Consider the following 17,336-nt stretch of genomic DNA (forward strand, 5'->3'; position numbering starts at 1 on the left):
TGGCTCGCTAAATTTGAACCCGTGACCAAAATGCAATGTGAATATCGGTGTGAACCCTGCTGTAGAGGCTATATGAGATAGCTACCTAAGGAGCCCTAAAAAATCTGTGCGTGAGCCCACATTGAACTGCACTGAATGGGAATGAAACTGGGAGAGTTTTCCTCTTATTTGGTGCAGATTTTACATTTCTATCATCTTTTGTTGCTTTCCTGTGACCGCTCAAAAGTGCACCATGACTTTACGGACACACTGTATATCAGGGGTCCCCAAACTACTGCCCGCGGGCCGCATGTGGCCCCCTGAGGCCATTTATCTGCCCCCCGCCGCACTTCCGGAAAGGGCACTTCTTTCATTGGTGGTCAGTGAGAGGAGCATAGTTCCCATTGAAATACTGGTCAGTTTGTTGATTTAAATTTACTTGTTCTTTATTTTAAATATTGTATTTGTTCCCGTTTTGTTTTTTTACTTTAAAATAAGATATGTGCTGTGTGCATAGGGATTTGTTCATAGTTTTTTTTATAGTCCGGCCCTCCAACGGTCTGAGGGGCAGTGAACTGGCCTCCTGTGTAAAAAGTTTGGGGACCCCTGCTGTATATATATAATAGGGCTACCATAACCAAGTACCACAAACTGAGTGGCTTTAAACAACAGTAACAATGTCTCACAATCCAAAATTAAAGTATCTGCAGAGTGGTTTCTTCTGAGAGTCCTAAAAGAGAATCTGTTTCATGCCTCTCCCAGCCTTGGGTAGCCCAGATGTTCCTTGGCCTGTAGACACATCACTACAATTTTCTGTCATTGCATGGAGTCTTCCTCATCTATCTCCACATGTCTATCTTTTTACAGGGACACTAGTCATATTAGATTAGGGGCCCATCCTACTCCAGTATGACCTCATATTAATAACTAATTTGATCTGCAACTACTCTATTTTCTTTTTTTTGTATTTTTCTGAAGTTGGAAACGGGGAGGCAGTCAGACAGACTCCCGCATGCGCCCAACCGGAATCCACCCCCCAGCACGCCCACCAGGGGGGAATGCTCTGCCCATCTGGGGCGTTGTTCTGTTGAGACCAGAGCCATTCTAGCGCCTGAGGCAGAGGCCATGGAGCCATCCTCAGCGCCCGGGCCAACTTTGCTCCAATGGAGCCTTGGCTGCGGGAGGGGAAGAGAGAGAGAGAGAGAGGAAGGAGAGGGGGAGGGGTGGAGAAGCAGATGGGCACTTCTCCTGTGTGCCCTGGCCGGGAATCGAACCCGGGACTTCTGCACGCCAGGCCAACGCTCTACCACTGAGCCAACCAGCCAGGGCTTCCATTTTCAAATAAGGTTATATTCTGAGATATTGGAAATCAGGACTTCAACATGGCTTAATTTTAGGGGAACACAATTCAACACATAACAGGAGGCAATTTGCTTAATCACCGGGACCTCCTTTTTTCCCATTGGTACAACCCCAGGGCTGACACTGCATGTAGAGAGGCTGGGTGGCTGGAGCGGACACCACTCCCTCTGCTGGCCCTGCTGGACTTCAGATACATCATAGTTTTGAGATTGTTCCTAGAGTTTCCAACTTCTGCCCTCACCTGTGCTCCATACAACCACTTCCCATCATGATATCCACAGCACTCCCAGTAACCCACACTCACATAGCCTGACACCCTCGAGTTTTGAGCTCTGTCCTTCTCTCTTATCAAAGTCCTCCCTGAGATCTTTTATTTACATCCAGACACAGAAAACCTGTGAATGAGGGTTTTGTTTTTTGTTTTTCTTCTTTCAAACGCTCACAAAGACCTGGACAGCTTCCAACTTCACCCAGTGTTGCATACATGGTTACCTTAATTGAATTTCCTAGATTTTAGGGGAACACATTATAAACCACAACTCTGGGAACTTCTGCCTGTAATACCTTTCACGGAATCACCAACGCAGAGGGAGAATGTGGTAAAACATGAAAACATCAGACTAGAAGACTTAAGTCTAAAGTTCTATGACCATACTCTATGGATGGGCTGTGTGACAGTAGTGATAAGGTCATTTCCCCTCTGTGTTCTTCAATTTTTCCAAAATTTATTTTTAAAAATAAATTAGGCTGTTTCAATACTGACCTTCTATGATTTCACAATAGGTCTTTAAGAATCATTTCAACATTGATAACCCACGAATTTATAATAGAGAGTTAAACATTTTTTATGCAAGTTACATGGAAGAAAAGAGGAGATATATTTCTCTGATAATACCTTTAAAGAAAAATGTCACCTTTGAGCCTCATACTTTCCCCATCTACAAGATATAAAAATAATAGTATGGACCTCATAAGATGGTGGGTGTTGGAGAGATGTATAATTCTGCACAGAGCCAAGGTAGGAACCTCTCCGAAGTTTCTCTGAAACAACGCCTGGGCTGCCTGCGCCAGAGGTACCGTCACAAAGCCAGGAGTGGGCGGGGCGAGAAGGTTAGCTTTGTTCTCGCCCCGCCCCCGCCCTAGATATCGCGAGAGGGCGGGCCCGCTTGGCTTCGAGTGTCGGCGTCGCTCCGGCGCGGAGCGTTAGGCCGGCTTCACCGTGTAGACCGCAGATAAAGTGCCGGTGGCCAAGGGCGCGCGTTGAACCGCCAGCTGCGCGGTGTCAGCGACACGCCAAAGGGTCGGGGTCGTTGTGCCGTGAAAACGACGCTGTCTCCGCGACAGCAGGTGCGGCCGCTTTAGCCCCAGCGGGCTCGGCGGCTGCCTGGCGAGTCTCGGCTCGCGCCTACCGCTTTCCTTCCGGGACCGATCGCCAGGCAGCGACCCTGAGCCAGCCGCCGGAGTGGCGGGCAATGGCGGCCTCCACGGCCTCCCACCGGCCCATAAAGGGGATCCTGAAGAACAAGAGCTCTACTACTTCCTCTGTGGTGGCCTCCGCGGAACTGCAGCCGGGCAGGAGTGTTGATGAAGAACTGAGGTGAGAGTCTCGAAGGACGGCTGCTCATCGCCCAGGTTGGCCTGGGAAGCCGTTCGCCCGCCCGGCGGTTACGGATCCGACCCCGAGCGCGGGGCGCCTGCGTGGGTGCGGCTGCGGCGCCGCTCGGGTCTCCCTGCTCTTGGCCAGGCTGAAGGGTGGAGTGATTTTTAAAGAAGGCAGGAGCTATGACGTGTTTATCTTTTTTTAAAAAAGTATATACACATACATAATATTTTAAAGCATCCGTCATAACCTTTGAACTTTCGGATATTGGGAATGTTAAAGAACGAACCAAGTTGAAGTTTCAAAGCTTCACCTGTTAAGCTTTTATTATTTCTTCGTATCCGAGCTATCTAAAATTCTTCAGTAATTAAAAATACTTTATTGGCTTGGGAATTCGAGTTTCCATAAAGACAGTTTCTTCATTTTTCTAATTGTTGTTCTTTCACAGTCATTCCTTTTTACGTGAACATTATCAAAAGCATCATGCTACAAACTCTCCGGTCCTGGCTTGTCATTATCTCTGCACCTAGATGGGACCAACATTTTCTGAGGTTTTTAAAAAATCTATATTTAATAGAAAGCTACTTAATGCTTATTATATTTGCATCTGCCGTGAGAGTTTGAGTGCTTTCTAGTCTTTGTTCTTCTTGCAAGACATATCTAAGACCAGGCAGTTCAGAAAGTAGCAACCTAAAATAATTTGGTGATAATTGAGTTACTCTTGCATACTATTCACAGGAACCCATGTGAAAAGATGCTGACTGACCCATAGCATTGGGTGTAATAATAAATAATTGGAAGCAACCCAAAGTCCACTAATAAGACTGGTGAAATATTAATTATGGTGCATTTGTATAATGGAACACATAGCAGCCTTTTAAAACAAATGAGATAGGTGTTTTATGTACAGAGAAAGATACCTAAGGAGCAATGCTCAATGAAAAAAAATTGTAGTACAGCATACATATTATAAAATATTCCACTGGGTTAGTGCTAAGGGGCTTGGTATAAGATACTAGAAATATAAAGACTCTACATTTTGGAAATAAGGCTTAAGAAAATTTATTGAAGTCTGTAAAGTCATAAATCTAAAATAAAGATGTTCAGGAAAATTTAGAATATTGGAACTAGGGCACACCTGTTTAAAGGACCATTTTAGGTCTGTAAAAGGAGCTACTACTCTGTGATGGTAAATATATTTGGATTTGAATTACCTTGAAAACATAAGTAGGATCACAGCCTAGAATCATGACCTTTGGGCTCTGGCTGGTTTGCTCAGTGGTAGAGCATCCACCCTGCGTGTGGATATCCTGGGTTCAATTCCTGGTCAGGGCACACAGGAGAGGTGACCATCTGCTTCTCCACCCCTCCCCCTCTCCCTCCCTGATCTCCTTCCCTTTCTCACCCCCCCCCCTTCCCCTTCTGCAGCCATGGCTCCAACGTTTCAAGTGAGTTGGCCCTGGGCACTGAGGATGACTCCATGACCTCCCCTCAGGTGCTAACAAGAATGGCTGGGTTGCTGAGCAAACAAGTAAGGGCCCCAGATGGGCAGAGCATCCCCCTAGTGGGTTTGCGGGTGGTGAATCCCTGTTGGGGCATACACAGGAATCTGTTTCTCTGCCTCTCCTCCTCTCACTAAAACAAAAAATAAAATAATATAAAATTCAGAGTTGAAAGGAATCTTAGTTTGACTAGCAACTACCCCACCCTTACTCTTTTTGAATGCTTGACTCTTACATTCACTAACACAATTTTCCAACTTCTATTGGAGAAAAGCCACTTGAAATGTGGATGGGGTGGTAGTCAGTAGTTGTAGGTCTTCAAAAAGCAGAATCTTACCAGAACATTGATACAACAGGAAGACCAAAATATTGATAGTTTTAAAAAATCAAACTGTAGAAGGCTCTTATGTAGCTTCAGGGTATCTCAGCAGCTGGAGAACAGTTCTTACTGGCTTTTATGGTTTTAGCTATTCTCCAGTGTGAGCTTCTTTTTGTTTGGCTACCAAGTGGCTTATATTTTTCTTATGTCTTTCTTGCTTTCTTAACTTTGATTTGCCAATTAAATCCTGTGGCCTCACTCTACAGTATGTCCATAAAGTCATGGTGCACTTTTGACCGGTCACAGGAAAGCAACAAAAGACAATAGAAATGTGAAATCTGCACCAAATAAAAGGAAAACCCTCCCAGTTTCTGTAGGATGATGTGGCAGCATGTGTGCATGCACAGATGACGACGTAACACCGTGTATACAGCAGAGCAGCCCACGGCCATGCCAGTCGAGATGTGGATGGTACAGAGGAAAGTTCAGTGTGTTCTGTGGCTCGCTAAACTTGAATTCATGACCAAAGTGCAACGTGAATATCAGCGCGTTTATAACGAAGCGCCACCACATAGGAATAACATTACTCGGTGGGATAAGCCGTTGAAGGAAACCAGCAGTTTGGTGGAGAAGCCTCGTTCTGGTAGGCCATCAGTCAGTGATGAGTCTGTAGAGGCTATACGGAATAGCTACCTAAAGAGCCCTAAAGAATCTGTGCATGAGCCCACATCGAACTGCACTCAATAGGTATGAAACTGGGAGAGTTTTCCTTTTATTTGGTGCAGATTTCACATTTCTATCGTCTTTTGTTGCTTTCCTGTGACTGGTCAAAAGTGCACTGTGACTTTACGGACACACTGTATATATGGGCTGGCCTCTATAATTGGGACTTATCTCCAGATCTTTCTATCTCAAAAGCCACTATATTAGACTGACTCAGCTACCTATTGCTGCTCCTTCTGTAGGAGCTGCCATCAGGGCAGATTTCACTCAAAGGGGCCTTTTACAAGGTGGGTGGCTTTTATTGACTTGTCTAGGTGGAGGGTCATAATCTTTTCTTTAAAGGGAGCTACTAAGCCCTAATTCATTGAGGTTCATGATGTTTGGCTCTAAGCAATATAGGGGGAGGTGGGCTTTTTCCATGACCAGTGTTATATGACTGTAAAAGGAACTACTCTTATTGGTAATAATGACCCTTAAATAACATGGGTCCACTTATATGGGTATTTTCTCTTACCATTTTCTTAATAACATTTTCTTTTCTCTAGCTTACTTTAAGAGTACAGCATGTAATACATATAACATGCAAAATACTTAATTGACTTTTGTGTTATCAGTAACGCTTCTGATCACAATAAGCTATTAGTAGTTAAGTTTTTTGGGAGTTGGCGCCTCAACCCTAGAGTTGTTCTGTGGTCAGCTGTACAATACACATTATTATGTATTTATGTTACAGCTCATGCAAACAATATTAGTGACTTTATGAGAGACTCTGAGCAGAAACAATAAAAGTATAGTTGAACACATTTTAAACCTTTTGTAATGTATAATTTTAATTTAAATACAACCAGTATCCCCCTACCCTCCACCCCCATTTATATAAAAGGACTGAAAATAAATAACTTTAAATTACAATGCACTTATAAGAAACTAATAAGTGTAATGTAGTGGTCTAACCTTAAATGTTGAAACTGAGTGTAAGGCAAAAGAATCTCATAGTATGGCCTGACCAGGCTGTGGTGCAGTGGATAGAGAGTGTCTGACTGGGACATGGAAGACCCAGGTTCGAAACCCTGAGGTTACCAGCTTGAGAGCGGGCTCACCAGCTCGAGCGTGGGGTCGCTTGCTTGAGCGTAGGATCTTAGACATGACCCCATGGTCGCTAGCTTGAAGCCCAAGGTTGCTGGCTTAAGCCTAAGGTCTCTGGCTTGAGCAAGGGGTCACTTGGTCTGCTGTAGCCCCCTGATTAAGGCACATAGGAGAAAGCAATCAATGAACAACTAAGGAGCTGACACAAAGAATTGATGCTTCTCATCTCTCTCCCTTCCTGTCTGTCCCTCTCTCTGTCTCTCTCTGTCACCAAAAAAGAAAAAAAAAAGAAAAAAAGAAAGAATCTCATATTATAAAAATGACCAGGGTTGTAGGTCAATTCTGGTTATTTTTGGTGGGTATGTTCTATAAAGTCACCACAAACACTGAATTAGTGAATACTGAATCATTGTTCCCAGGGGAAATATAAAGTTAGGTTTCTGTAAGCCTCTGGTCACATTTTCATCAACCAGTCAGAATTTAACTTTTTAAAGATGTTGTTTCTGTTTATAGACATCTTATTTAATATATACAATATTATTATTTCATTTAATATTGAACACATGGCCAGAGCACTGTCATTCCTGAATGAAGTTGAACATTTTCTCCTTAAGGTACATCAGAGCCTTCCTGCGTTTGGGAACGTTAGCACTTAAGTGCTACACTTGGGAGACATTTTAAGCCACAAATTCACCAACAAAAAGCACACACACACAAAAAACAATAACTTGGTACTAAATATACTGTGAAAATGACACTTATTTACAGTCTGAGAGCTGAAAAAAAGAGCGTAAAGCATCCCCTTGTTTAGCCTCAGCTGGGAATGTGCATTGGGCAACTCAAATTTTTCCCTGCTCTGCAAATATCTTTGAGAGACAGAGAAAGTGCCTCTGAGTATTTATTTTGAAGATGCAGATAAATTTCAGCAAGTACTTTTATTTGCAAATACGGAATCTTCGAATAACCATATCTTTTATTGGTGCCTTTATCATTTGAAATGCAGTGGTAGTTTCCTTTTTCTGCACACATCACTCTCCCCTCCCACCACCATCAGTTGCAAGAAGATGTTATTTAGCACAGGGGTCCCCAGCCCTCGGGCCGCGGGCCAGTATTGGTCCATGGGCCATTTGGTACCGGTCCGCAGAGAAAGAATAAATAACTTACATTATTTCTGTTTTATTTATATTTAAGTCTGAACAATGTTTTATTTTTTTTAAATGACCAGATTCCCTCTGTTACATCCGTCTAAGACTCACTCCTGATGCTTGTCTCGGTCACGTGATACATTTATCCGTCCCACCCTAAAGGCCTGTCTGTGAAAATATTTTCTGACATTAAACTGGTCCGTGGCCCAAAAAAGGTTGGGGACCACTGATTTAGCATACCCATTTTATTTAACAAAAAGGGACTTTATCAAGGGGGTTTATTTTTTAAGGCCAGAGTTAAGTTGTCTTATTCCTATGGTCTCTAAACTTTGTGAATCTTTTTAGTGGGAAAATTTTCAAATATGCTTCGTGTTTGTTCATAATATATATATGTGTGTCTATATATATCTATATTTATATTACTATCATTAGATAATATCTCAAGGCTAAATATAAACTTAAAGTGAGGTTCATATAATGCCATATTTCAAGTGGTTTTTAGAATATTATAGTTTTTGTCAAGCCATCTTTTTTTATGTCTCTGCTGTTATTTTCTTATTCTCTTTATACTTTGCATTTGTACTATTATCTTCAATGACTGATTTCTTCAGGTTCCATTAGAACTTAATAGACTCTCTAGATCCACTTACTTAGGCATAGGTAAATCTTAGCACATTGCAGCACACTGTTGAAATAGTTAGAACTCTAATGTTAGCTCCCATGATTGTGGAATTCCCATTCTTTTAGGATATCTTGAATATATTGCATACTTGTGAAGGTCTAAAACAGTGATTTTCAACCAGTGTGCCACAAGAATTTTTGAAACCTACAGTATCTGTCTATTTAGTCAGGGGCACTGATCTCTTTTCCCTTAGATTGTCAGATAAGAAAAAATTATTACAGCCAACACAATAGCCATCCAGTGTGAATAAAACAAAATTATACCTATTTTTTTGTCAGATCAGCAAGAAATATAGTATTTTTTGGTGTGCTGCAGAATTTTAGCAATTAGTGTATGTGTGCCATGAGATGAAAAGGGTTGAAAACCTCTGTCTAATATAACAAGTCTAGTGACTAAGTGCATTTATTTCATCAAACATAAGCCACCACTGATTCTAAGCTGTACCATGATTTTATGTACGACCAAGAAAGAAAAAAGTATCACTAATTATAAGATGCCATCTATTTTGTTTGTTTGTTTGTTTATTTATTTATTTATTTTACAGAGACAGAGAGTCAGAGAGAAGGATAGATAGGGACAGAAAGACAGGAACGGAGAGAGATGAGAAGCATCAATCGTCAGTTTTTCTTTGCAACACCTTAGTTGTCCGTTGATTGCTTTCTCATATGTGCCTTGACCGCGGGCCTTCAGCAGACCGAGTAACCCCTTGCTCAAGCCAGCGACCTTGGGTCCAAGCTTGTGAGCTTTGCTCAAACCAGATGAGCCTACGCTCAAGCTGGCGACCTCGGGGTCTCGAACCTGGGTCCTCTGCATCCCAGTCAGACGCTCCATCCTCTGCGCCACCTCCTGGTCAGGCAAGATGCTATCTATTTTAAGATATATTCTGTTTCCAGAGATATTAAAATGAGAAAACATACATTTGGAATTATTGAAAATATGTTATGAAAGTTCTCTTACGAGAAGTATACAGGCTAGTAATTAATCAGGGGCCAGATTGCCTGGGTTTGGATCTTGTCTGCTACTTATTATTTCTGTGACTGCCAGAGTTACGCATTATGTCCATTCCTGGTTTAATTATTAAATGAGTTGCCTGATCAGGCGGTGGCACAGTGGATAGAGCATTGGTCTGGGATGCTGAGGACGCAGGCTTGGAACCTCAAGGTCACCAACTTGAGTGCGGCTTCATCAGGCTTGAGCACAGTCTCTGGCTTGAGTGTGGAGTCGCTGGCTTTAGCATAAGATCATAGACATGACCCCATGATCGCTGGCTTGACAAAGGGAGTCACTGGCTCGGTTGGAGCCCCCAGTTAGGGCACGAATGAGAAAGCAATCAATGAACAACTAAGGTGCCACACCAAAGAATTGATGCAACTCATCTCTCTCCCTTCCTGTCTGTCTGTTCCCCCACCTGCTAAAAAAAAAAAATTATTAAATGAGTTAATAAATGTATTTAATATGGTACTTCATCCTCAAATGTAGAGTCTTATTCTAGGAAATAAATATAAAAATTCATTTTTCCCACATCTCAGTGGGTGGTTTTACACAAAATGCTTTAGAATAATTGTGTGATTCAAATTCTCTAGTAGTCTTAGGTAACTACAGTTACCTAAGGCATATTCTGCTTAAAAAATTTTGTGCTTGGGCCCTGGCCAGTTGGCTCAGTGGTAGAGCGTCGGCCTGGCGTGCGGGGGACCCGGGTTCGATTCCCGGCCAGGGCACATAGGAGAAGCGCCCATTTGCTTCTCCACCCCCCCCCTTCTTCCTCTCTGTCTCTCTCTTCCCCTCCCGCTGCCAAGGCTCCATTGGAGAAAAGATGGCCCGGGCGCTGGGGATGGCTCCTTGGCCTCTGCCCCAGGCGCTAGAGTGGCTCTGGTCTCTGCAGAGCGACGCCCCGAGGGGCAGAGCATCACCCCTGGTGGGCGTGCCAGGTGGATCCCGGTCGGGCGCATGCGGGAGTCTGTCTGACTGTCTCTCCCCGTTTCCAGCTTCAGGAAAAAAAAAAAATTTGTGCTTGAATTAACTTCCTTTAGTAATTTTATATAAGCATGCTTTAACTTTGTCTTTTTCTGCCTATAAAGGAATATGTGATATAGCTTTTATTGCTTTTATTGTTGTCTTACTGTAATAGTTCAATAATGGTGTTGGGGTTCAAAGTCTTGTCAGTCTGCATAAATTGAGCCTTCATTTATAGAAAGAATCATTTCTTAAAATGTGCAGTTCAAGTTTAACACCTGGAAGCTTCCCACTTCAAAGGCTGCTAAAACTGTCAAATGATCAGGTCACAAGCAACAAGGAAGGTAGGAGTAGGTCTTTGAGTTGTCATTATATGAGCTATCAGAGTGGAAGTGAGAAGTGGTGACTTTTCTGGACTAGATTTAGGCTGCAGGAAAACTGCTCATCTAAGAGTGAGAAGAGAAACTGAAACCAGTAAGTGCTTTTACCCTCACAGCAGGTCTGCAGGGTAAGTGGTGGTGCCCCTATTTTTTTTAAGTGGAGATAATGACCCAAAGAAGAGTTTCTGATACTGTTGGAATAAACTCAGCTTCACTCCTTGGGCTTTGTTACTCCACAACTAATATTCTGCCAAAATTTTAGAGATACTAATTTCCATATGTAGTGTACTCTGCTAAGATTCTTCTACTTCACTACTTTGTACCTAAAAAGACCTGGCATTTTTTTGGAGCCTTTAAAAATTGTTTTATGCCTTTAAATTCATGTCTTTGCAAGATACTGTTACTGTCTTTGACTCAGAAGACAGTACTTCCAAGGCACGGTTCTCAACCTGTGGGTCGCGACCCGGTGGGGGTCGAACGACTAAAACACAGTGGTCGGGGTCGCCTAAAGCCATCGGAAAATATGAACCGCTGTTCTAAGGATTTATTTTCCTCATAGTATTATGTTGAAGTAGAGTGAAGCTTTAAATATATAAAGCTTTGATTCTGTTTATAGAGGAAAGGAATATGGCAAATAGTCCTATGGAAAAATTTTGGGTTGTATATAATGTAGTTAATAACTTATTAGTACCTTTGGGATTAAACCTGTTATAAGTTTATAAGAGGTTCCCAAGTGATAGGCATAGGATTTAAACGTAATTCAAAGAAAGTAAAATAAGCTTTTTTTCATATTATTTATCCGGTAATAAGCAAAACAGTTTTTAAATACTGATTTTACTTGTTCAGGTGTAAAACACACATAAATACCTAATCTTGGCAAAGTTTTAGTAATTATTGGGGACATTACAAATACTCCTCTCTTTTTAAAAAGCTATATGGCAGCATAGAGTAAACTATAAAGCTCTTGCGAAAATTTAATCTAGATATGCCAGTCCTGGCAAATTTTCCTAAAAATATCATTGAATAAAATATACACGAATACATTCATTTCTGCTTTATTTTACATAGGAAAGCCTTGGATTCAAGATCTAAATATCTAATATTAGATTGAGTTCATGGCCCTGGCCAGTGGCTCAGTGGGTGAAGCCTTGGTCCAGTATATGGATGTCCCTGGGTTCGATTCCTGGTCAGGGCACACAGGAGAAGCGACTGTCTGCTTTCCCCACCCCCTTCTCTCCCTCTTCTCCACCCACAGTCAATGGCTGGACTGGTTCAGTGTGGCCCCTGGCACTGAGGATAGCTCCCTTGGAGCGCATCAACCTCAGGTGCTAAAATAGCTCAGTACTTTAGCATCTGCCCAGATGGGTTGCGTCTGCCTCACTATTTCCCCTCCTTTCACCTAAAGAAAAAAAAGGTTAAGAGTTCATTATTGAATAATATAAAGTTATTAAAAACGCAGAGACTAGAAAATACGAGCAGCTTATGATAAAGTACATATACTGATAGCTTTTATATCAGTATATTTTATAAATAGTGTATTTTATATATGCACAGTATGTGTATTTTTATATGTACTTATGTATTTTTTTATATGTTATACACAATGGAAAGAATATGCAGAAGTTAAAATTATTAATGGGTTAGGGCGCTGGAATTAAAATTTTATCCCTAATTTAAAGAAAACATCGTTTCTGTTTTTATCCTACTGTCATTTTTCTACCCATTGACTCAAAAAGCAGATTTACAAGTTGTTTGGGCCCTCGTCCCCCATTAGAGAAGTCTTTTAAACTCTGAGAGGCCATCTTTATTCTTCTCTCCTAAGCAGTAATAATGATAAATTGTCATTTTTAATTCAATATTGTTAACATTGTTTAGAAAAAAACTTGTTTTACTTTGAGATTAATAAGGTTGTAAATATGTGTTTGTTTTTAAAATGTTTTATACACATACAGAATATATTTAGAAACTTAAGAAATTATTATAAAACAGATATCTCTGTAATCACCATCCTGGTCAAGGAAAAGAATGTTTCCATTATTTCAGAAATGCTTCCTGCCCTTTCCAATCTCCTCCCCCCTAATTTAACCAATCATCCTGACTTAAATCACTTAAGTATACATCTCTACCAACTTGTGGTTTTGCCTGCTTTTGAACTTTACATAGAGATGTGCTACCTTTCTTTTATAATATCTTTAATAGGAAATCTTAATGGGACTCTCCATATAGGTTTCATGAAACTTTTAGCTGTGCTTTTCTGTTTTGAACTTGAACTTAATTCTGGCTATCTTTTCAAAGGCATTGTCTATCTGAAGGGAACATTTAGTTACTACAGAGTTGGTCTCCCTTCTCTTGTTACTTTTTAAATTGCTTTCTTCACAAAATTAATCTGCTTCTCTTAAAACTTGAATACTTTTCTTTCATTATTCTATTCAGAAGCTTCTTGATCATTTCTGCTATAATCTTTAGAGAATCCTATCTCTTTTCACTGTGAGTTTCCTTATATAGAATAGGACCATGAACAGACCAATTGTTTGCTTTCTAAATTTACAGTAATTTGTAAATAGTAGAACTGTTTAGCAAAAAAAAATGTCTGAAACTATAGGTTTAGTCAAATAGAAAGTTGATTACTTTTTAGAAACCTCATTCTATGGCAGATCTTAAATGTTTCAAAATCTTTTAAATTTTGATTCTTGCAGTGCAAAGGTAGAAGACATTCTGTACAAAAGCAATTTAATTATCTTTTTGGAATGGCTTATCTCAAACCATTTTCTACAGTGCTAAGTGAGATCTGGTTTCAGGATTTTTAACACAAAGCTTTAGATTTTGAAATTATAAAAACTTCTCATGGCCTGACCAGGCGGTGACGCAGTGTGGTAGAACGTTGGGCTGGAATGCAGAGGACCCAGGTTCGAAACCCCTAGGTCGCCAGCTTGAGCAAGGGGGTCACTCTGTCTGTCGTAGTGCCCCTGGTCAAGGCACATATGAGAAATCAATCAATGAACAACTAAGGTGCCACAGTGAAGAATTGATGCTTCTCATCTCCCTTCCTGTCTGTCCCTATTTGTCCCTCTCTCTGTCTCTCTGTCACATAAAAATATAAAATAAATTTTAAAAACTTATGTTTGTATGGTTCTTTTAAATAATTTGGTTTCACAGATGCTATTCCAATTGATTCTTACAACAATTCTGTATAGTAAGAAAGACTGCTATTAAAACTTCTATTTTATTATAATTTCCACATAGAGTAAGTATAGCCCAAGAAAATGTTTTTGTTGAAATTGAACCTTAAATGTCTCCAAGTTAAGTTTTTTGTTGTTTTTCCTGCCATAAGACCAGCTATTACTGATAAGACAATTGAACATCGGTATAAAACAAGGTCTGCTTACTCACTGGAATCAGAACGGCATTGTACTGGCATAAAAACACACATAGATCAATGGAACATAATAGAGAGCCCAGAAATAAATCCATGTCTATATAGTCAATTAATATATAACAAAAGAGGCAAGAACATGCAGTGGGTAAAGACAGGCTATTTAATAAATGATGCTGGGAAAATTGAACAGAAAAATGAAAAACTAAAATTGAACTAGACCACCTTCTTGCACCATATGCAAACTCAGAATGAATTAAAGACAAATTTAAGGCTCAAAATTATAAAACTCCTAGAAGAAAACATAGGCAGTAAAATCTTGGACATTTCTCATAGCGACTTTTTTTTTTTTTTTTTTAAATAAGTGAAACTCAGGGAGACAGAGAGACAGACTCCCACATGGGCCCCTAGCGGGATTCACCTGGCAAGTCCATTACTGGGCAATGCTCTATGCATCTGGGGCCACTGCTCTGTTCCTTGGCAACCAAGCTATTTTAGTACCTGAACTGAGGCCATGGGCGAGTGCCCAGGGCCACCTTGCTGGAACTATTGGAGCCATTGCTGTAGAAGGTGGGAAAGCAGATGGTCGCTTCTCCTGTATGCCCTCACTAGGAATCAAACCCAGGACTTCTATACGCTGAGCCGACACTCTACTGCTGAGCCAACCAGCCAGGGCCGCAACATTTTTTCTAATCTATCTCCTTGGGCAAGGGAAACAAAAGGAAATAAAACAAGTCGTACTGTAACAAAGTAAAAATATTTTGCATGGCAAAGGAAACCATAAACAAAATGAAGACAACCTACTAAATAGAAGATATCTGTCAATGGTACATCTGATAAGGGGTAATATCCAAAATGTAGAAAGAACTTATCTAACCCAGTACCAAAAAAACAGTGTAATTAAAAAATGGGCAATGAGCCCTGCCCGACTAGCTCAGCAGTAGAGTGTTGTCCTAGAAGATGGAAGTCCCGGGTTCAATTCCCGGCCAGGGCACACAGTAGAAGTGCCCATCTGCTTCTCCACCCCTCCCCTTCCTTCCTCTCTGTCTCTCTCTTCCCCTCCCGCAGCCAAGGCTCCATTGGAGCAAAGTTTGCCTGGACACTGAGGATGGCTCTGTGGCCTCTGCCTCAGGTGCCAGAATGGCTCCGGATGCAGCAGAGCTGCTCGCTAGATGGGCAGAGCATTGGCCCCTGATGGGCATATCCCGGTCAGGCACATGTGGGAGTCTGTCTCTCTGCCTCCCCACTTCTCACTTCAGAAAAATACTTAATAAATAAATAAATAGCAATGAATTTGAATAGACACTTCTCCCAAGAGAACATGCAGAAGGCCAATAGACAAACAAGTGAAAAGATGCTCAACATTACTTATCATCAGAAATGCAAATTAAAACCACAGTGAAAGGCCCTGGCCGGTTGGCTCAGTGGTAGAGCGTCGGCCTGGCGTGCAGGGGTCCCGGGTTCGATTCCCGGCCAGGACACACAGGAGAAGCACCCATCTGCTTCTCCACCCCTCCCCCTCTCCTTCCTCTCTGTCTCTCTCTTCCCCTCCCGCAGCCGAGGCTCCATTGGAGCAAAAATGGCCCAGGCGCTGGGGATGGCTCCTTGGCCTCTGCCCCAGACGCTAGAGTGGCTCTGGTCGCAACCGAGTGACGCCCCGGAGGGGCAGAGCATCGCCCCCTGGTGGGCATGCCGGGTGGATCCCGGTGGGGCGCATGCGGGAGTCTGTCTTGACTGTCTCTCCCCGTTTCCAGCTTCAGAAAAATACAAAAAAAAAACCCAAAAAAACAGTGAAATACTACTAGACACCTGTCAGAATGGTTTTGATTGGTAATTCAGCAAACAGGTGTTGGTGAGGATGTGGCAAAAAGGGAACACTTCTGTATTTTTTGTGTGAATGCAGATTGTTACAGCCACTATGCTGTACACCTGAAACTAATACAATATAATATTAAATGTAAACTAATTGAAGACTGAAATTTTAAAAGAAAATAAAAATATTAAATGGAGAATTCCAGAAATAAACAATTTCTAAGTTTTAAATTTCACACCATTCTGAGTAGCATGATGAAATCTCAGTGTGAATCATCGATTTGTCTAGGATATTCACACTGTATACTATCTACCCTGTATACACTACACTTAGTCACCATTTGGTTATCAGATAAACTATTGAGATATTATAGCAGTTTTTTTTTGTTTTTTGGGTTTTTTTTTTACAGAGACAGAGAGTCAGAGAGAAGGATAGACAGGGACAGAGACAGACAGACAGGAACGGAGAGATGAGAAGCATCAATAGTTTTTCATTGCGCATTGCGACACCTTAGTTGTTCATTGATTGCTTTCTCATACGTGCCTTGACTGTGGGCCTTCAGCAGACCAAGTAACCCCTTGCTCGAGCCAGCGACCCTGGGCTCAAGCTGGTGAGCTTTTGCTCAAACCAGATGAGCCCTCGCTCAAGCTGGCGACCTCAGGATCTCAAACCTGGGTCTTCCACATCCCAGTCCGATGCTCTATCCACTGCGCCACTGCCTGGTCAGGCCTATAGCAGTTTTGTTCAAATAACCCTCGTATTAGCCTAATGCCATATCACAATGCCTGCATCATTTACTTGTCTCATTTCATCTCATCATGTAAGCATTGTGTCATCTCACATCATCACCAGAAAGGTGAGGAGTACAGTGTATAGTTATAATTGTGCTTTTTTATTATCATTGTTAATCTCTTACTGTGTCTAATTTATAAGCTAAACTATTATAAGTATGTATGTATAGAAAAAAAACAGTATATATAGGGTTCGGTATTATCTGTTATTTCAGGTGTCTGAATGTATTTCCCACAGATAAAGGGGGACTGCAGTGTACCATTTCTTAGCAAAGCCATATTTTTCTAGATTAAGAAAAACTAAGCTATAAAATTATTTTTTGCAACCTAAATAAATAAAAATACACAATAGAAAATTTAATTTAATTAGATTTTTCCTACAGTTTTATATTCTGATTCTTTAGATTGTTAGGGACATATCTGAAAAAATTAGGCCAAGGAAAATACTCCTGTTAGGTTTTTTAGCAAACTGTTACTAATATATAGTAGTTAAAAAATCCTTAACTATTGAGAACAATGTATAAATTTTCATTTTTGTTGTTTAAATTCTCTAGACCAAATGAAGACAAAACGTCATATAGTGTTTGAATAAGCATATTCTAAAAATATGCTTCTAATATGTGGGCAC

The 17,336-nt window shown here is 41.1% G+C and overlaps 1 protein-coding gene across 1 annotated transcript in view; it reads left to right on the top strand.

Moving 5' to 3' along the window:
• The first annotated feature begins 2,502 nt into the window (after window positions 1-2,502).
• PPP1R2 (protein phosphatase 1 regulatory inhibitor subunit 2) overlaps window positions 2,503-17,336 on the top strand; it is a 35,597-nt gene continuing 20,763 nt past the window's right edge. The window contains exon 1 of the mRNA XM_066347231.1: window positions 2,503-2,938. Coding sequence (XP_066203328.1) covers window positions 2,814-2,938 — 125 coding nt within the window. The 5' untranslated portion in view covers window positions 2,503-2,813. The remainder of the gene's footprint in view (window positions 2,939-17,336) is intronic.

This window comes from Saccopteryx leptura, chromosome 8 (assembly GCF_036850995.1).
Source record: "Saccopteryx leptura isolate mSacLep1 chromosome 8, mSacLep1_pri_phased_curated, whole genome shotgun sequence".
NCBI classification, from domain to species: Eukaryota; Metazoa; Chordata; class Mammalia; order Chiroptera; family Emballonuridae; genus Saccopteryx; species Saccopteryx leptura.